This window comes from Helobdella robusta (genome assembly GCF_000326865.2).
Source record: "Helobdella robusta unplaced genomic scaffold HELROscaffold_46, whole genome shotgun sequence".
NCBI classification, from domain to species: domain Eukaryota; kingdom Metazoa; phylum Annelida; class Clitellata; order Rhynchobdellida; family Glossiphoniidae; genus Helobdella; species Helobdella robusta.
In genome coordinates this window covers 533,984-555,063 of record NW_008705138.1, presented here as the reverse complement: position 1 = coordinate 555,063, position 21,080 = coordinate 533,984, and the positions used below count along the sequence as shown (strand labels likewise).

General features: G+C 32.8%; 3 protein-coding genes across 3 annotated transcripts; all 3 read right to left on the bottom strand.

Annotated features, from left to right (window-relative positions):
* Positions 1–224: 224 nt before the first annotated feature.
* On the bottom strand, positions 225–4,800 carry HELRODRAFT_85499 (hypothetical protein; the record flags this gene model as incomplete). Its single annotated transcript, XM_009026215.1, has 10 exons — positions 225–340; positions 515–680; positions 742–824; positions 1,390–1,531; positions 1,717–1,817; positions 1,891–2,065; positions 2,788–2,962; positions 3,569–3,762; positions 4,281–4,381; positions 4,575–4,800. 10 exons carry the CDS (start codon positions 4,798–4,800, stop codon positions 225–227), a joined length of 1,479 nt encoding a protein of 492 aa, XP_009024463.1.
* Positions 4,801–6,283: 1,483 nt separating this feature from the next.
* HELRODRAFT_102106 (hypothetical protein) lies at positions 6,284–12,442 on the bottom strand. Its single transcript, XM_009026292.1, has 11 exons — positions 12,075–12,442; positions 11,424–11,631; positions 10,265–10,371; positions 8,870–9,063; positions 8,556–8,730; positions 8,168–8,342; positions 7,665–7,765; positions 7,407–7,548; positions 7,184–7,266; positions 6,952–7,117; positions 6,284–6,730 (listed from the first exon to the last, which is right to left on the bottom strand). Exons 1-11 carry the CDS (start codon positions 12,306–12,308, stop codon positions 6,615–6,617), a joined length of 1,701 nt encoding a protein of 566 aa, XP_009024540.1. The 5' UTR covers positions 12,309–12,442; the 3' UTR covers positions 6,284–6,614.
* Positions 12,443–13,406: 964 nt separating this feature from the next.
* HELRODRAFT_85456 (hypothetical protein) lies at positions 13,407–18,477 on the bottom strand (the record flags this gene model as incomplete). The annotated part of the gene is made up of 10 exons (XM_009026207.1): positions 13,407–13,516; positions 13,746–13,911; positions 13,990–14,072; positions 14,467–14,604; positions 16,301–16,405; positions 16,658–16,832; positions 17,255–17,429; positions 17,600–17,793; positions 18,074–18,180; positions 18,270–18,477. Coding segments are annotated over 10 exons (1,461 nt in total), but the record flags the coding sequence as incomplete, so codon positions are not given.
* Positions 18,478–21,080: the final 2,603 nt, after the last annotated feature.

Below are 21,080 nucleotides of genomic sequence, written 5' to 3'. Positions count from 1 at the left end.
CAACAATAATAATAATAATTATTATCATTTATTATATTTTAAATTTGTTTATTATTATTATTATAGTTTTTATTATAAAAATGATATAACAAAATAGAAGATTCGTATAATATTTTTGTAAATAAATTAATTCAAGTTGAACAAAAATGATGTTTTATTATATTTTAAAGTATTGTTAAAAATAATTAATAAATCCTGTAAAGAAATAATAGCGAATAAATTTTTCACGCTAGGTATTTTTCTTTCAACACCCTTCTCAGTATCTTTCCAGTTTGAGATTTTGGAACTTCTTGAACGAACTGCACACCACCGGTCAGTCGTTTGAATGCGGCTACTTTCCCTGTTCAGTATAAAATTTTGCTTTTTTACCAAAAAGAATGTATCACTGTAATGAAATATAAATTGAAAAATCTAACGCGAAAAATTTCTTAAACTAAAAGAATATGAAAATGCAACGTTGTTCAGTCGCAACTATCAGACTAACCAACACCTACCAGCCATTGAAGCAACAAACCTGCAACGAATCTGACCAACTCCTCCTCCCTAACCGACCCATCCTTCTTGAGGACCACGTAAGCACGAGGCTTCTCTCCAAGTTTGTCGTCGGGAACTCCGATGACTGCACTGTCCGCTACCAATGGATGGCTCAACAGGATGGACTCCAGTTCTGCGGGTGCCACCTATCATATAATTTTACATATTTTTAATTCTCAATAATTTAGATTAGAAATCTTTACTTACCTGAAAACCTTTCACTTTAATGAGCTCTTTACTTCTATCAAATAAATATAGAAAACCATTTTCATCAACTGATCCAATGTCACCTGTTGGCGGCTCGTCATTTTAAAAATTTATTTTATTAATTTTCTATTCTTTTTGTCAACGAGCTTCAAATATTTAATTGTAGTTGAAGTTCCACATACTTGTGTTAAACCAGACGGTTGTATCACAAAAATTAGAAAAACTGAAAATTTTAGCATGATTTTTATGCGCGAGCAATAAAACAATATTTTTTTTATTATTTGGCACTTGAAATATCATCAAAAAAATCTACTACGCAAATAAGCGGTGTTTTAATTAGATCCAAGCAAGAAGTTGATGCGTTTTTACTTGTGCAACCAACGTCTAACAGCTTGAGGTGTTTTTAAAATCACAAACTAGCGAGTAAAAAAGTCATAATTATTTTTCATATATGAGCATGAGCAAGCGCGGTTCTAAAAAAATCTTTTTTATTTTCTAACTTGTTAAAATTGAAAATGATTTTGTGGCATCAATTTTCTAGTATTAAAAATGATTGCGTATTGCGACAAACGCATATCTTCCAAAAATCACGAGATTGAAGTATTTAAAAAAATCATACATGTATTAGAATGGTTGAAATTTGAAAACCTGTGCGAAGCCATCCATCCTCTGTGAATGTCTGCTCGTTGGCAGCTGCATTTCTGTAGTAACCTTTCATAATTTGAGGTCCTCGAACACACAGCTCACCATTTTGGTTTCTCGGCAGAATTTTGTTATTTGCGTCAAGAACCTGAAAGAAAAAAATATTGTCACGATACTTTTTTATTATTTTATTAATGTTTTTACATATCTTTTCGGTTTTATCAGATTTTAAATAATTTTATTTTTGATATTTATTTAACTGAAATAATCTTTGTCTGTTATCTCGTTTTAATTATTTAATTAAAATAAAAAAATGAATTAAAAAGGAAAGACTTTGAGTTCAGTGTGAGCTAGCAATGTTCCGACAGAATCATCTTTCAGCCTGCTGTTCAGGTTAATAGACAGTGCTGGACTGGTCTCTGTCAGTCCGTATGCTGCTTGTTTTGTTGGTTTTTAAAAGGTTTTAATTTTTTTTAGACTTGAATAAATTTTTTTTATATGTATAACCTTGTTTGACAATGGCTCCTGCTTTTAACTTTTTCCTGATTTCCTCGATCAGACTGACGGGGGTTGGAGCCGCCCCCGTCACAATGGCCCTCACATTCGGAAATGTGGTGTTGATTGCGAGGGGGTGGCGACACATGAAGAGTAGCATCGGAGGGACAACAGTCAGATATGAACACTGCGTTATCATAAAACTAAAATTCATACATTGCTAAATAATACTTTATTTCTGAAAAGTTATTGAATCATTTTGTTATTTTATCATGAAAAATAATAATTGTTAACAATACAAAATGTTGTTAAATTGTTGCATAAAAAGAATACTTACTTAGTTGAAATACTAAAAATAGATTAACATAGGTAAAAAATGGAAGCCGTTATGTCGTAATTGTTAATTTATTACAACGGTCTATTTTTAATGCGAAAATGTGTCAGACTACTGCAAGCAATGTCTACAATTCATTTTCAGCGCGATTCACGTACGCTGTGTGCATGTGTTGTTCCTATCTCTAAAATTAATTCAGGAAGAAAAAAAATTATCTTTTTTCTTCAATTTTTAAAAATAAAGTTTTTTGCTTTTTCCCCAAATAAACGGACTCCGCTATTTTGCCAAAAGATGCTTAAATTCTCCTGGTCCTGAGTTGCGGTGACCAGGTTCAATTTCAAACAGATCTCAGCCTATTGTACGCAGAAATCATCTGATGTTTTCATTTATGTGATTTGTAATGCTTAAAAATAAAATCATAATAACCATGTAATCTTAAATACTTAATCCAAAAACTCTTCAACCCCCCTGCATTTTTTATGGTAGTGGAAGCCAGAAAATAAAATGGATCTTAATTAGCTTCAAATAGTTGTCCAGCATTTCACTGTTATAAGCAAAATAATTAATCAACCAACTTTGTAATAATCGATGCATTTCAGAAACATCTCAGGATCAAACTTAGACATGATGATTTGTGTGCTTCCGGTCAGGAGGCAAGCCAGCATGTTGGCCATGCATCCATATATGTGAAAGTAAGGAAGAACTGACAGTATTTTATCTTCTTTGTGGTAATCCAGCCTTTCGCGATCTCTTTCGTAAAACAATTTAACATGAGATTTGTATTCATTTTATTCAATTAAATTAGAGTGTTTTAATAAAAGCGTATAGTATCTGCCTATACATTTAGTTTAATTGAAATTTAACAAAAATTATATCGAAATAATTCCTTGAACGACGGTTTTAATTATTCATAAAGAAACCTCAAAAAATTAGTAACTAATTTTATTGCAATGAACACCTGTTGCGCTGTTTTGAAGTAAAAGTCTTGCGTTGAAGTGGCCTGCTTCGTATGCACGCATTTCTCGTTATGCGTAAGTTTTCTAGCATTCCTCTCAAGCGATGACCATATGAGATAAATATCTTTTTCAATTTTTTCAAGTGGCATAATGATTTTGCTCATTTTTACTTAACAATTTAAATTTAAAAAAATAATTAACGGATTGATAGACTCATAACGATTAAAGAATTGTACTGTTTTGCATGAAGGAATGCTTATAGCCGAAGTATTTGTATACTTGTGATAAACGATAAAGTTATGTTACCATAAAATTAATTTTGAGGTAGTTTCCTGGCAAGTAATGAATAATTTCAAAAGAACTTTTAAAATAAAACTGCTACAAAATCTAAAATTCTCACAAAACTTGTTGAGAGTTGCAGATGACATTGCGATGAGTGAGTTGCACGGCTTTCGGAACACCAGTTGTGCCACTGGAGAACGGCAGAACAAACGAATCATCCATCAGTATTCCGACATCTTTAACATCTGTTAGCAGGCAGCCATCATCCTGCTCCAAGAAACATCCAGGACCACTATCCATCAATAGGACATTCTGTATAATTGATTTGCTGCTCGCTTCATAAATTCAAGTGCCTATGCATAAAACTCATTTGAAATAACGTGCATTTAATTGAATCATCAGCACGTTTATCAAAGCACATCTTGTCTGTATTTGTAACATGTTATGGAAAGCATTTTGATTGTAGAAATTCAAGATACTGTGGCAATCCCAAAAATAAGTTTAGCCTTTAAGTACGCTTCACTTAAACATCAAAAATATTTTGAAGGATTTTGTGTGATAGAAACTTCAACAATAGTATACAACAAATTCAACCAACCTATTCAAATCATACATTATTTAACTTACATGAATGTATTTATGTTTATTTATTAAATGATAACAAGATCTACAGTTGAGTTTTTAAGTCTATTTATAAAATTAATTTTAAGATATCGATTAGCTATTCAAATTAATAACATTTTACATTTCCATGGTTAAACATGCCCTATTACTTAATAAAATTAAAACAGTTTCAAAAAATGCCTATAAAGTGTTTCCATTACTTTCACGTAAGGACATTGAGGAAGTATCTGCTGAACGACTCCAACCAGCAGACGAGTTGTGAAAATTATTGATGGCTCTACTTGTGAAATCAACTTCATCAGTTCATCTGTAACCAAAATTTTATAGCGACAAAAGATTCAGATGATTGCATTGTGAATGAACATTTTCAGTACTGGAATAAGAGCATTTGATACAAATTAATTTTGTTCCTTAAACAATGTTTGTTAGAACAAATTATTAAAATCAGACAAAAAAAAATAAAAGTTATTGTTATGGAAATGTTGAGGGTATGAAGTAACCTGCGTTATATAAGTAGTTGATGGGACTGCACAATGCTCCGATGAGTGCAACCGCCAGGACAACAACCGGGTAGTTGATGCTGTTCGGAGAGAACAATGTCACCACATCTCCTTTCTTCAGGCCCAAACTCAGCAGGATGTTGGCAGTTTTCAGAATCTTCCTCTCCAGCTCACTGAATGTTAGTCGCTCGTCTGTCTCTCCGTTTATCTGTTGAACAAATGTCATCAATGAATTCGTCGACTTTTCAAATATTTTAAGTCACAACTTATATTCCATGCAACAATTAAATAACTTTAAAGTGGAAATATTTTTTTAAATTACACAAGATTCAGGACAATTAATTTGGATGAAAAAAAAGCAAACTAACCAGTGCAGTCGAGTGGCCATACTTGGACATGCTGTCCAAAACATATTTAGCCACGTGATCGTTTCTGAATTTTAACGTCTCAGTTGAATTTCTGACGATGTTCATTTGAATGTCTCCATCATGTTGGTGGTCGTTCAAACTGCTGAAACAACGGCAGCCTGCATGTTTCCATTTTTTACTCAGCTGTTTCATCAAGACATTACATCGTCTTGTATTAAGAACCACAAAATTAAACATGTCTAATAAAAATATAGAATGTATAAAAAAAATTTTTTTATGTAATAAAAAATAATTAAAAATTTAACTTTAAACGGTCCAAATGAAGTTATTTTGTTGAACGTTGAATGGGCATTATAAAGCTTCGTAAAGCAAGATTCATTCATTCATTCGTTCTTTCAAATGGTTATTATTCTGCGTTCGTTCATTATCAAGCTGAAACCACACTGCTTGTAAACAATTCAGCTACTGTGCGATGCGATATTTAGAGCTTTTAATTAGGATTCAAATCAACACGCATCGTACACAAAACAATCTTTGACTCACTACAAAACAAACTCACTACACTAAATGCAGACGCTTCAAGAGGTACACACGTAAAACAACATTCAATGTATTTAAAAAATGTTTATTGACCACGCATCAGGCATTTATTTCTTTTTGGTAGTCAATGATTTATTTTCAAAAAATTGTTAGGAAGTTGTTAGGAAGAAACTTAAATATAAGACTCTGACACGATGTGTGATATCATTGTGTGTAAGATTAGTCGAAATTGAGAGTATATTCAATTTTATTGAGGGCAGGGTGCATTGAAATAAAAATATAATGAAAACGCTGACCCGACGATGACTTGATATTTTAAAAGAATTTCCATCACATAGCATGCCTGAAGCAATCACCTAATTCAAAATTTTATTGCAGGCTAACATGTTATTATTTACGATCATTTGGAGGTCAACTTGTCTAACATGAATTTATAGTTTATAACTAACATCCAACATTTTGCTGAATTAAAAATAACGGCTATTAGTGATTTTATTTTCACGTTCATTTCTATATTTTTCTTACAAATAACTTAACATCCAACAAAATGCGCTTTAAATACAGAAAAAAATTGAAATTAAAATTACCGATTTTGCAATTTAAACTAAACAACTGTTGGTAAATCATCAACTGTCAATCTTTTAATTGCTAAAGCGCCCAGTAGTTAAATTGCACAAACACGTACAAAGAAATCCACGGTTGAACCAAATAAGCATTTTAGTTGTCATCTATATTTTAATTACATTTAAGTTTTATGTTTTCAGTTCAAGATAACAACAATTTTGACATTTAGTTGATAAATTTATTTTATAGTCGTTTTTAAAAACTTTAAAGGCAATTTATTGAATTGTTTGAGCATAATAGAGGATACAACACCATAACATCTTTCAAATATATAACAAGTTAGTTAAATAATTATGGGAAAACATGAAATGAAACAGCCACAGTTTCATGATGTAACATAATTCCAAGTGATGTTTAATTCAGTTAACATCGAGTGAACATAAAATTGTTTGAGAGAATGAACCGGCAGCGTGTGCAGCAGATATCACCTCTGACAAAAACCGTAACGTACTCGTTATTTTTAAAGTGGGTTACAGCACAGCAGAATGAAATCAATCATTGAATATTTTCAAGACAACAACTTTTCTTTCAACACCCTTCTTAATATCTTCCCAGTTTGAGATTTGGGAATTTCCTGAACGAATTCCACGCCGCCGGTCAGTCGTTTGAAGGCAGCTACTTTACCTGTCGAAGGAAATTAAAATGTTAATGAGAGACAGAAGTTATTGATCATTCCAATCAAAATCATCCGTAACTTTTATACAAAAAACAAATTTTGTGGCAATTACTGCTGTTGCTGCTATAATGTGAAAACCACGAATGAAGTAAACATTGAAAACGTAAACACTGTCCAAACATGACAAAATAGGTTTTTTTCATGATCAGCCAAGAAACTTCACACCGACCTTCGACAAACTGAACCAACTCTTGCGCTTTGACAGAATCGGTTTTCTTGAGGACCACGTAAGCACGAGGCTTCTCTCCAAGTTGGTCGTCGGGAACTCCGATGACTGCAGTGTCAGCTACCAATGGATGGCTCAACAGGATGGACTCCAGTTCTGCCGGAGCTACCTGTCGTCCCATTATTAAGTTTTTAACGTTTAATATTTAAATTTTCATGGTAATAAAAATATTCACCTGAAATCCCTTAACTTTGATGAGTTCTTTGCTTCTATCAAACAAATATACAAAGTCTTTCTCATCAACTGATCCGATGTCGCCTGTTTAAAAGCAAGATTTTCAGATATTTTCTCTTATTATCAAACGTGTAAATATAGTAAAAATTAGTAAACATTTAAAATTAGGAATGTCTATTAAAGCACGAAATAATTTACACTGACCAAGAAATTTTTATCACTACCTGTGCGAAGCCAGCCATCTTTCGTAAAAGTTTGTTCGTTATCAGCGTCGTTTTTGTAGTAACCCTTCATGATCTGTGGTCCTCGAACACATATTTCACCATTTTGTTGTCGCGGTAGAATTTGATCATTTGCATCAAGTACCTGCATTGGTAAAACACCATAATTAATAAAATAATTTAAATGCTTTGTGAAGAATTAATGAAATCACTTGAAAAACTAGTGAAACATTGAATTCATTGGAAGTGGAACAAAAATACCTTAAGTTCAGTATGCGGGATGACCGGTCCAACGGAATCATCCTTCGGGTTACTGTTGAGGCCGATACAAACTGCGGGACTTGTTTCCGTGAGACCATAGGCTGCATTGAGACATTTTTATGAATCATTGCTGAAATATTGGCGCCAAGTTTATTAAAAGTGGATTTTTTAAAAAAAGATTTTGCACCAGTCAACAAATTTAATTATTTTAAAAAAATTCCAAGAGGAAAATTTTTGGGAAGATTGATTTTTAGTTATCACAACAAAAATTTAAAATAAAATGTCTGGTAAAGTAACAAATGCCGAATTAGACATGTCAAACATTAGAATCAAATCAAAAGATCATATTTCCATTATTGCGAGTTATACAAGTAAGTCCCTTTTAGTCACGCTTAACAAAAAGCTCTGAACATCAACAATACAAACGTAGGAATTCAAAGTATCAATATAACATTTATAATTTTTGAAAAACTTCTACTAAAAAAATTTAAAAATTGTTTAACCTTGTTTTACGATGGCCCCTGCTTTTAACTTTTTCCTGATTTCCTCGATCAGACTGACGGGAGTTGGAGCCGCCCCCGTCACAATGGCCCTCACATTTGGAAATGTGGTGCTGACCGCGAGGGGGTGACGACACATGAAGAGTACCATCGGAGGGACTGCCGTCAAGTATGAACACTGTTAGACGTTTAAAAATATTGGTTTGTTAAAATTGACCCATTTTGGTTATATATTTCTAATTTATTGGACCCATGGAATTATTTGGTGAATAAAACTCTTAGCGTTTTTAATTGAGAACCAGCAATAATATGCAAACACCTACATACAAACACCTACACACAAACACACACAGACACATGACAATTATTGAACTTCGTATAATTAGCTAGCCTGATATTGATCGAGACATTTGAGAAATACTTCTGGATTGAACCTTGACATGATGACTTGAGTAGCACCAGTGACCATGCATCCCATCATGTTAGCCATGTAACCAAATATGTGAAAGTAAGGCAGGACTGATAATATTCTGTCCCCATTGCGAAAATCCAATCTATCTGGGTTGCTGTTTTGGTAAGCAATTATCTACTAATTACAAATAGTAGATCAATAACCAAATTATATAACAAGCATTAAATGTATGATGTGCGTGTGGATGTGTATATGAGTGCAAGGTATGCGTGTATACAAATTTTAAATCTCACAGTGCTTGTTGGAGGTTGTAAACAAGATTACTGTGCGTCAACTGGACGGCTTTCGGGACACCAGTGGTACCACTGGAGAAGGGCAGGACAGCAACATCTTCGGTGCATATGTCGACGTTTCTGACGTCTGCGATGGGGCTTTGAGAGTTCTGCTCCACGAAAATGTCGGAGTCGGAGTCTATGAGAAGGACACGCTGTGCAAGTAGAGTAGATTGGGGGCTATTTAGATTAAGTCGGATAACAAGTTTGTACTGGTTTTTGAAAAGCTCACAACAATCACAACCAGTTTTTGTTCAACCATAAAATTTAAACACATTTCAACTAGCCTGATAATGATCTTCGACATTGTCAATATTTTATGATTTATAATATATATATATATATATATATATATATATATATATATATGTGTGTGTGTGTGTGTGTGTGTGTGTGTGTGTGTGTGTGTGTGTGTGTACATACATGTGTATTATGTATATATATTTATAGTGGCGGATCTAGACAACGAAGAGGGCCAAAAATTTGAACATGTTTAAATTCTCACTAGGGACTGGGGCAAAATTTTCACGGGAGAGCCAAAATTTGTTTTAGTGTGGCTGACGGCCTTTTTTTTGCTTATCACATTCAATTTTTGGTCGATTTTATACATAAATACTTTTTCTGACTTTTTAAAAAAAATGCTCACAACGGGAAATGCCTGTTCTCACCGGCCCGAAGTTCATACTTATATAAAGTTCGTTAGCGTTACAACATTTTGATTTATTTCAGCCAAATTTAGTTTCCATTTGGTAAAGACACGTTTAAATGTCGTAACGCACATCTTGAGGTTAAAATCTGTGTTGTTTCACTTAAAATAGTTTAGCATTTTTACAAACAGCAAGTTTCATAACTATTATGAAAAACATACATGATACATGTCTTCATCTACACCGCAAATATATTTAGAAAGATTAAATTCTAAAGAACATGTGTGACTGCAAATTTTAAATAATATTCTTGTTTGTTTTTTGAGATTAAGTTTTTATTGATCATTATTTTAATTTAACCTCAGTCACGATTAACAACTGATTATTATGATTAAATTTTTTCCAATTAGGAGCGTTTCCAGGTAAAACTTAGCTCATTGTTGTTTCGAATAAAGTATGTTTTAAGGGAGATAGTCAAAACGCAGAAAACTATAGTGTCATCTATAGAAAAAATGCTTCTTTTTTTCTTGTTTACTAATTTAGAAAAAAAACTTTTATATATTTATAAAATATAAAATTAAAAAAACGTTTTTTCAAATTTGGACGTTCTTCAATTATAATTAGATCCATTAAATTTTTCTGATCCTAAACGTAATTGATGGAAATATTTTGTGGCTAATTTGGTTTTGAAACAAGACATACGAGTTACTTTAATGTACGGACACTGTGGAAGTATCTGGTTGACTGTCGCGACCAGCTGGCGTGTCGTGAAGACTGTTGACGGCTCCACTTGTGACACCAGCTTCACCAACTCATCTGCAATTACGTTGAGGTGTTTAAATTTAACGGTTCGGTCGAGATGTAAACTAATTTTTTTTTTGTTTTTTTGCAATATTCAAGGTCTTTTGTTAAAATATAATTTTGATTTTGTGTTGAGAAGAGAATGTCAAACTTTAAAAAACAGGCCACAGTGCAGTGTTTTTAAACTATCAGACAACTTGTCAGATGAAGCCAATTATGAATAGCATGCCCAACTAATTCAAATTCACACAGTCGCCTGTTCACATTTCGCATTAATTAACAACTGACGAATGTTTAATTAAGCCAACCAATATCTGATTTCAACTTAATCTTAAAGCTTTTGTTTTACATTTTTCAACAACGTTAATTTTTCATTATTTCCGATGGAACGTTCAAAATATTAACACGTGATTTAAACGTGTCGGAGGTAACTAGATGGAATATTTATAAGATTTCTTCCATTGAATCACGCATAGGATTTGAATTCAAGCACTTGGCTTGAACGCTGACCTGGAATTGTTTGCCTCTAGATTATTCTTTTTATTACTTCTTGCCAATCATCCATCATCCAACCTAAACTGTTAGAATGTCCCTGCATAAATTATGATGAATAGGTGACGTTATGGCTGCTCTTATCATTCCGGAAAGATTTATAAGAGAAAGAGAGAGAGAGAGAGAGAGAGAGAGAGAAGAGAGAGAGAATACGAAGAGACATTATCGGTATATAATAAAATACTAAGATTTGTATGTTAAAGATTGTGGATAGTGTATCAGTTAGTAAACCAAAATATAACAATGGTGTAACGAAACTATGCAAATTTTAAAAAATTTCAAAACCCACAACAAGCTGTTCTGTTTTTCTGAATAATGCAAAAAGATTCTACAAAAAATTTTACGTCCGAAATATATAATTGTTTCATTTGCTTTTTGAATTTTTAAATGTTAAAATTGGTTGCATATTGAATGACCAAAATTATTTTTTACACTCGATAAGTTAATTAAAATTGATAAAATAATTACATCTGAATTTTAAATACAATTTAATATTTACAAAATTTTGAAGTGACCTGCGTTGTATAAGTAGTTGACGGGACTGCACGATGCTCCGATGAGTGTGGCAGCAAACACAACAACCGGGTAGTTGATGCTGTTAGGAGAGAACAATGTCACCACATCTCCTTTCTTCAGGCCCAACCTCAGCAGGATGTTGGCAGTTTTCAGGATCTTCCTCTCCAGCTCACTGAATGTTAGGCGCTCGTCTGTCTCTCCGTTTATCTGTTGAGCAAATTTGTCAGACGTAATGCATAACAAAATGTTAGCCATATATATTGTAATGATAAAATTGAGGGTTCAATCGAATGACTAATTTTTGCGGTTCATTTTGAAATATTTGCCATCTGTTAGCTTGCGATATAACAATGTGATGGTAACGAGAATTTTGCTCCACAAGGTTGCCACGTTTGTTATTTAATTTTTAAAAGTTGAAAGTTTCAAAATGAGATGGCTGTTGCGATGGCTTTGTGGCTGATGTTCTTCGTTTTGTTCGGTGAATCGGTTTCCAATGGGAAGAAATCATGCTGATCACAATCTGAAGTTTACGGTCGGCTTGTTTTGAGTTTTAATATTCAAAAACGCTTTTGAATCTAGTTGAAATATTATTATAAAATATAACAGCATATAATCGAATGATTAATTGATATGTGAAATAATGAAACAACCAGCGCAATGGAGCTGCTGTACTTGGACATGCAGTCCAAAACGTATTTGGCCACGTGATCATTTTTGAATTGTAAAATCTCCGTCGAATTCCTGATGACATTTTTTTCGTCGTCACTTTTCTTTTCAACTCCATCCAAACTGCTGCAACATCGGTGGAAGCATTTAATTTTTTTATCCAGTTGCTTCAATAAACCACGAAAGCCTCTTAAATAAGATATAAAATAATTATTCATGTTTGTTTGAATCAATTATCTTAAAAAACTACTAATCTCAAAACTGTTACGAAAATAAAATTATCTACACAACGCTATTCTTAGCAAAGGTATATTCACAACAAGACTGCTAAAATGTTTAGCATTATTATTATTATTATATAGCTCTGCAAGACTCTGACAGTCTCATAATGATAGTTTGAACCTTTCACTAATAAATCATACTTATTTATATCTTGCTACTGTAATACGCATTAAGGATTACACATAGGGTTATAATATTCAACATTAAATCTTCAAATTAAAATGAAAAAATAAACTTCAAATTTAAAATCAAAAGTAATGTTAAAATAAAAAGTTTTAATAATGCAAAGTGCTGCTGATTCAATTTTTGAAGCGCACAATCAGGTAGGTCATTCATAAGCTGACTTCACAACGAGCTGCTGACGTATAGGTAGACCCACGTCCTCACCTCGCGTAGTCGTTTCAAATGCGTTACGGTATAATAAAGTTGTATGCGAAATAGAAAATGTTTCATAAAACATTTTTGAGATTGTATATTATGTCGTGTTATTAATAACTACATAAGGCAAAATATTTTTCAAAATTAAGTCACAAATGTTTAAAATTGAATGAATTGAACCGCACAAGAACATTTCAAGTTAGACCAAAATTGAAAAAGTGAAATGCGTCTCAGTATATAAAAAAATTATTGAAATTGTTTTTTGTCAGATAATCAACTTTTTCAGAATATTAAAAAGTTTTCCGAAATACGATGTTCACTTTTATTTGCAGATTCCCTGAAAACTGAATCCAATTCGGTCTACTTGCAAAGATGTTTAACTTTGTGAAATGTAATAAATGAAAATTTGTCTGTTCTTTGAAAAGAATTATTTTATTATGACACTTTGACGAACTCAGGTCAGCCTAAAAATCATCCCTCACTTACTTAGCAACAGATAGTTCGATTTCGTGCAAGGCTGTCCCATTTTATAGACTGATAACAGTGGCGGTGTGATGAATGATGAGGATGATAATAATAATTAAAATTGTTATTTTTATTGTTTTTATTATTATTGTTGTTGTTGTTATTATTATTATAAACAAAGCTCAAATCCTTCAAGCTGCTTCCCTGAGGACTTTTTTTAATAGTTTCCCAGTAGGACTTTTTGGGATCTGATCGACGAATTGAACTCCTCCCTTCAGCTGTTTGAATGGAGCCACTTTTTCTTTAAAAATTATTAAAATGTAAAATAAAAATTTGTTTTTAATTTAAAATTCAACAATCAGTAAATGAAATTTCAACGCTCTGCTCTGATTTTCAATAAAATTTGTAACGATAAAACTTACGAATTTGTTGAACAAAATAATAATTTTCATGACTCCATAATGAACAAATAAATAAATTACAAATTTAAATTCAGAAACATTTTACCACTTCAAAAACATTCAACGGACCTGCAACGAATCTGACCAACTCCTCCTCCCTGACCGACCCATCCTTCTTGAGGACCACGTAAGCACGAGGCTTCTCTCCAAGTTGGTCGTCGGGAACTCCGATGACTGCACTATCCGCTACCAATGGATGGCTCAACAGGATGGACTCCAGTTCGGCGGGTGCCACCTATCGATAATTTTTTTATAAATCTGTGTTTTATCATTTGTTACCCTCATCCATTTCTTTCTATCAGCATATCTTCACCTGAAATCCTTTGACTTTGATGAGGTCTTTGCATCTATCAACGATGAAAATGAAGCCGTCAGAATCAGCAAACCCAACATCTCCTACGAATTGAAAGTATGTTATAGTTAAAAATGCAATGAAAGAAAAAAAAACAAGAAAAAGAATAATTAATAGTTTTAAAATTGTACTTAAAACATTGATCATTCTATTATAGTAAGTCAGGTTAAGTCATTCTATTATAGTAAGTCAGGTTAAGTCATCAGCATTTAATTTGTATGCCTATTTTTGTTCAATACAAATTTTCAAACATGTTTAACCTTATTATATCGCTCTGTAACGTTTAGTTGACTTATAACTATTTAACAACCTTAAGATGTTTAAAAGCAATAAAAACGGTTTTATTTAAATAAAGTTTCATTAGTAAGGGGTAAATTGGACTGCATGGTTTCTACCGCACTCGGACAACATTTATCGAAATTTAAGAATGTAGGAAACCAGTTCGAAGCCAGCCATCTTCAGTGAATGTTTGTGCATCAGCAGCCGCGTTTTTAAAGTACCCCTTCATAACCTGAGGGCCCTTGATGCATAGTTCTCCAGCTCGGTTCCTTGGTAAAGCTTGATTATTTTCGTCAACTATCTACATGTTTTACATAATGGTTAATATTTATTAATACATTACATTATTTGTTATAGTACAAATACAGGCTACAATCGATTCAACGTAGAAAAAAAAGTACACAACTTCTGAAGTGCTTATTGAAAACACGCGCGACATACACAGTCATTCCAAGATGAATTAATTTTTATTTTAAACATTTGTAGCATGTAGACATGTAAAAACATTTATTATTGCATAATACAAATATATCAGTATTTTCGTTTTTTCCGATAAAGGATTTAATTGTATTTTTCACAGCTAATTCCACATTTAAGTCGCATTGTCATTATATGTTTTGACAGCTGATATAGCACGGTTTGTGTGTGAATAAATTCATTTGATTTTACGCAGTAGTTTTTGGTCGGTGCCCTTTGAAATATAAAGAGCAATAAGCAGCATTTTTGTCATATTTTACTTTTTTACTATAGAAAACGTAAAAACGATGTCCAAGCCAGAAAGAAATTAACCGATGCGTCTTTAGATGATGTGTTGATAATACGCCAGGGTTAGAACTCGTCTGCAAAATTTCAATCTGTCAATTTTGATGTCGAAGATGCCCCACGTTTTGGAAGGCCAGCTGAAACTGATGAAGACGCGAGAAAGCCAATAGTTGATGCAAACCAGCGAAACATGTGAGATTGTTGAGAGGTTAAATTTATCAAACTCAACTGTTTATGACCACCTGAAAGGTCTGGGTTTAACTATAAAGCTCGATATATGGGTTTCCCATGCTTTCACGGAAAGAAATTTGTGTCGTCTTGTTAACGTCTGTGCTTCACTCCTCAAACGTCCCGAAAATGATGCATTTTTAAAGCGCATCATTACTGGGGACGGAAAATTGGTTTAATATAACAATGTCAAATGCAAGAGAGCATGGAGCAGAAAAGATAAGCCAGCTCAAAGTATTTCAAAAGCCGATACCCATCAATAAAGGTGATGCTCTCTGTTTGTTGGGATTTTTAAGGGGTCTGTTTTTTGAGCCTTTACTGGATAACACAACAATTAATTTGGAAGTCTACCGTCATTAGCTGGACAAACTGAACGATGCACTTTAACAGAATAGGCCAAAAATTAATCAACAGAAAAAGTGTAGTGTTCCACCAAGATAATGCGTGACCTTATACAAGTTTGGTCACTTGCCAAAAGCTTTTTACAGCTTTGATGGGAAGTACTGCCACACCCACCATACTCTCCAGACTTGGCCTCTTTGGGTTATTACTTGTTCCGGTCACAGCTAAATTTGTTAGACAATCAAACCTTTACTTCAAATTAACACGTCAAAAATCACCTAAATTAGTTTTTTGCCAGCAAAGACCAAAAATTGTATGAGCGTAGAATAAGGCCACTACCGGAAAATGGCAAAATGTGTTGGATCAGTATGGTCAATATATAATTTAATTAAATATTTATTCATTGTACAAAGATCGTATTTTATTTTCACCACAAAAAATGAAATTTTTTTCCGGACAACCTGATAATATTAAAATGCAAAATCTATTTTGCATAAAATTTGAAATATCAATTTTTTTTAACTATTGTTGACTTTGGTCAAAATTGGTAAAATTTTGGATTTAATTATTTGATATAATATGATATTATATAATATTATTTGATGTGAAAATTTTATATAAATATTACAAATGAAAAGAATTCAAAAAATATAAAAAAAACCAGCCTTGATTTTAGTGTGAGGAAGAACGTGACCGACAGATCCATCTTTCGGCAAACTTGTCAGAGATATGCTCACAAGAGGACCTGTCTCTGTCATGCCGTACCCTTTTTGTACGTGTTATTAATATTTTTTTAAATTCCAATGTTTTATTGTTATAAAATATTCCAGTATTATGTAGGTTCACAATTTCTAATGTAAAAAAAATTGAACAAATCATCAACATGCAATTATAAGCCATCGACCTATGACAAAGTTTGAAAAAATTCTAGCTATGTTGTTATTTTTTAGTCATCGTCAAAATGTTCTCATCAACATTGTTTGCGACAAATGATTGAGTATATCGAGTAGTGAGTTACCTTGTTTGATGATTGCATCCTTATTTAGCTTGACCCTGACTTCATCGATCAGGTTGCGAGGGAGGGTGGTGGCTCCGACCAAAAGCCTCCTGACGTGAGATAAGGTAGTACTGGTGGCCGTCGGGTGGCGACACATGAGCAGTAGCACGGGAGGGACTGCAGAGATGTAGGAACACTGTGTTTGTTGTGTTCCAAAGCATTTAATAATGTCGTAATGTTTAATTTTGTTTTTTATTTGGTATGTCTGACAAAAGTAGAAATGATTGAATGTTATTCTTTACTTATAATTAAACTTTCCTGCCACAAAGGCTGTAATATTTATGCTTTATGTATGCACGCACAAGCACCGCACCTAACACGCGCGGCGTAGGAAAGTCTTTGAGTTTCGGATCGACAGTATTCGAACCAGGCCATCGTGTAACTGTACAAGACATGGCACTTTTACTAACTGAGCTAATTTGCCTACCGTGTCAACATTATTCGTCAAGATGGTTTTACTGGAAATATGATCAATCCCGTTGCATAATTTTTGTAAATTCGTGTATACAACAATTACGATTATTAGAAAATTTTATATTTTGAACTCTAATAACTGACGTGATATTGCTTAACGCATTTGAAAAATAAGTTAGGATCAAATTTAGAGATGACAATCTGAGTGAGGCCAGCTGTAAGTCCACACAGCATGTTAATTACGTAGCCGTAACAGTGAAAATATGGAAGGAAAGCCAGCAGCTTATCACATGCAATGTAGTCCAGCCTTTCCGTGTGTCTGTAGAGTTTCATAATGTTTTCCAAATTGTCATTTCATAGTTAGATGGCCAGTTAATCAAATTATCTAATTTCTGAATTTGTAACCTCACCTTAATCACATAAACATTTTTTGAAAATGATTTTCATTCTAAAGATCAAAAAGTAAAAATATTAGAAAAAAAACTGTACATAGCTTGTTGAATGTTGTAAACGATATTGCGATGGGTTTGCTGAACTCCTTTCGGAGCTCCAGTTGTTCCGCTGGAAAACGCCAGGGTCATAACATCATCCATTGCTATGTTGACATCCTTGAAGTCTGTTACCGAACCAAGGTGGTGCATTCCAAGGAAGTTGTCTGTCTGGTCTCCAATCAACAAAACCTGCTGCAGGAAGTATCAAGTGAGAGCAAGTTAAGTGTTGAACATTATTTGATTATACTAAATAAAATTGAGTTGCATAGAAAGAAATTGTTAAATGAAGAAAACATTTCGATAATTAAAAAATGTTTTTTTTAATAATATCAGAAAATAATTCAAGAAACTGTTGGTAAATTTGTATTTTTTTTAATAATATCAGAAAATAATTCAAGAAACTGTAAACTTCTATAAAAACATTGAGTTTAATGTAAATGTCTAATTTGAAAAAAATATGTGAATTACCAACTTTTATAAACGGACAATCGGGTAAGATTTGATCGACAGTATTTTTCAATTGTGACGTTGTAACTATTACCTTGGGTTTTGTCAAGGAAACTGTTTTTTTCAACTCATCTATGTTTTAGAAATGTTGTTCATAATAAATTGTTAATAACAATTATTTTTAAAAATACTTAAAGTTGTACTTCATTGAACTAACCAACCTGCAGTGTACAAACTGTTAACAGGACTGCAGATTGCTCCGGTGAACACCGAACCCAACACAATCGCCGGAAAATCCAAATTATTCGGCGAAAAAATAGTCACCACATCACCTTTTTTCACTCCCAGTTTCGTAAAATAGTCAGCCGTTTGTAAAATTTTGCATTCTAATTCTTTATAGGAAAGTTGCTTGCCAGTTTCTCCGCTTATCTTTTTGTTAAATTCAATTTAAGTTTATGACTAACAGAGAAAATTAACGTGTTTCCTCTAGCCGTATACAAAACTATTTTTAAAATTTGTTCAAGTCCTCAAAAAACATTGAAAATGTTTTTTAAAACACAAATAACTGTTTGCATTAAAGTTTTTAACGATTCATTTTTTCCTGGTTTTTTCTTTCGTTACAAATGAAAAAAATCACTTTTAGATTCATTAACTTATAAAAAAAAAACTGTTAGCAGACTTATTTTGAATCCTTTCAAAAACGAAAAATTTTGAGCCAAAGATTATGTTGTCAGATGGATCATGGATGTATAATTTAAAATTTTAAGCAACTGTGGAACAACACAACTTCACGATGGCTGTCCACAACGGATGTCACGCAAGCTTTTATGCAAATTTTTGATCCCCTGTTACAAATTGTCACAAAATTTGTGACTTCCTCCCCCCTCAAAGTGTCTCACTCATTTTGCCCAGTCAAACTAAAAACAGTGTTCATTAACAATTCAAGCAATCTGAAATATTATAAACATTCTGAAAATATTACTGAGTTATGATTTATTAGTTTCTGCTAAATTATATTACCAGAGCTACAGAGTTCCCGTGTTTAGAAATGTTCTCCAGCATGAACCGGGCCAGGGGCATATCTTTGAATTCAATTTTTTCATTTGAATTTTTTAAAATTTGTCCATCGTTGTTTTCTGTGAAACATCTTTTAGAAACTATTTGCCTAGAACGCACCGCGTAACGTTTCAGCTGATTTGTTGACTGGTTAAAAGCTAAAACACAAAAATTCTTCAAATTCATTACAATTTCATTACAATGAAATGCAAGTTTAAATTTAATCGTTCAAATGAAAAGTTGTTGAAAGATATTTAGCGAGAGTACGCTTACAAGCAAACTAACGTGAACTTTGAAATTTCGAAATTCAACTGAAATTTTTATTATATGCCCTTCTTTCAAAACGTTTCTTCGTACAAGTTGTATGTGCACATCTGTATGAAGTAGCTTCATACTTCATTTAAATACACTCTTTAATTTGTTATTTTAGACGTTTTGTTCTCCTCAGTGTTACGATGTGGTTTTTTTAAAGTTTGAAAATAAACACATTTTTAGAATAAGTTTCATTAACGATTTACTTTTGCCACTTATCAGCTTCGATCGCAAAATATTTTTGTAGTTTTCTTTGTCCTCTTTGCAGAAGAGTCACATACAAACCTTTCACAACTTTAACATTTCAGTACTTTGGCATTTCTTTGAATTTTTTCGCAATGAAGTTAAATTAAATAACCAGCCGGCAGTTTTCTTTTGTTGCTTTGTTAGAATCATAACCATCGACACCGCAGTTAAACTTATTTAAATGACGGCCTAAGTAATTTTGAAAATAAGAGGCATATTTTGTTACTTGACAGGTTGGGGTCTTGTGTTATTTGGTTACTGGGGGTTATAGAAGACATCGAATGTGTTCAGGAAAGGGCTACTAAGATGGTTAAGGATTGCTGCATAGTTGTGACGTTCGAACTTTTTGAACTTTATTATTGTCTTGAACTTTTTGAACTTTATTCTTCGGCCATAAAGTTCAAAAAGTTCAAGTTTAAACATAGATATTATAATTATAATATCTATGAAATGATCGCTGCAAAAATTCGCCTCCAAAGTCAAATTATTTAAACATTTAAATAGCAATAAACTTTGTTTTAATAACGTCGTTATTATCATGTTATTGCCTTTCTTGATGTTTAAAAATATTGAATCAAGTTTATTAAGATGCAAATTAACTCCACCGTTGATGACATAATATCTATGCTCTCCTAAGCGACATTAAAAACTAGGTCATTCTCACTGTATAATTCTTTTTATTCTATTTTATCTAGTGCCTGACTATCTAATGTTTTTGTAAGCGATAGATTGTTTGTTATATTCGTATCCTGTTTGTACGCGTACGTAAGTTATTTATAATTAAAGGCTGAAAATCGTTGATAAACTTTTCAAATTTGATCATGCCAAAGGAAAAAGGGCCTGAATGGCAACATGTAATTTGCGTTAGTGATGACAGTGATGACAAACCGGATAACTTGCCAACCATTCAATGTATATATTGTGACAGAAAATTTGTTGGAGGTGCATTACGAATTCGTGGTCATCTGATTGGAGATAAAAAAATTGGTCTGAAGAAATGTAGTAAGGTTCCTGACATTGTTGCCTCCAAATTTTTGGAAATTGAAAGCAAGCGCCAAGAAGATCAGAAGAAAAAACAGCAGCTGGTCAGATTAAATCAAATAACATCATCTACTTTTACTACATCATCAACTTCTTCAAAATCAAATAATATCAGCTTTGGTAAGCAATCAATGTTGCCAGACATGATGAAGAAGTGTGCAAAAAATGTTGCAGATAGAGCAGTTGCTAGAATGTTTTACGCTAATGGATTACCTTTTAATCTTGCAGACAGTAAATACTTTAAAGATGCTTGCACATCTGTAGCACAGTGCGGTGCTAGTTACGTTCCTCCGAGCAGAAAGGCCATATCAACAAATTTGCTAGATGAGGAAGTCCAATCTGTTGCTCTTCGTGTTAATAGTCATTTGTCAGACACT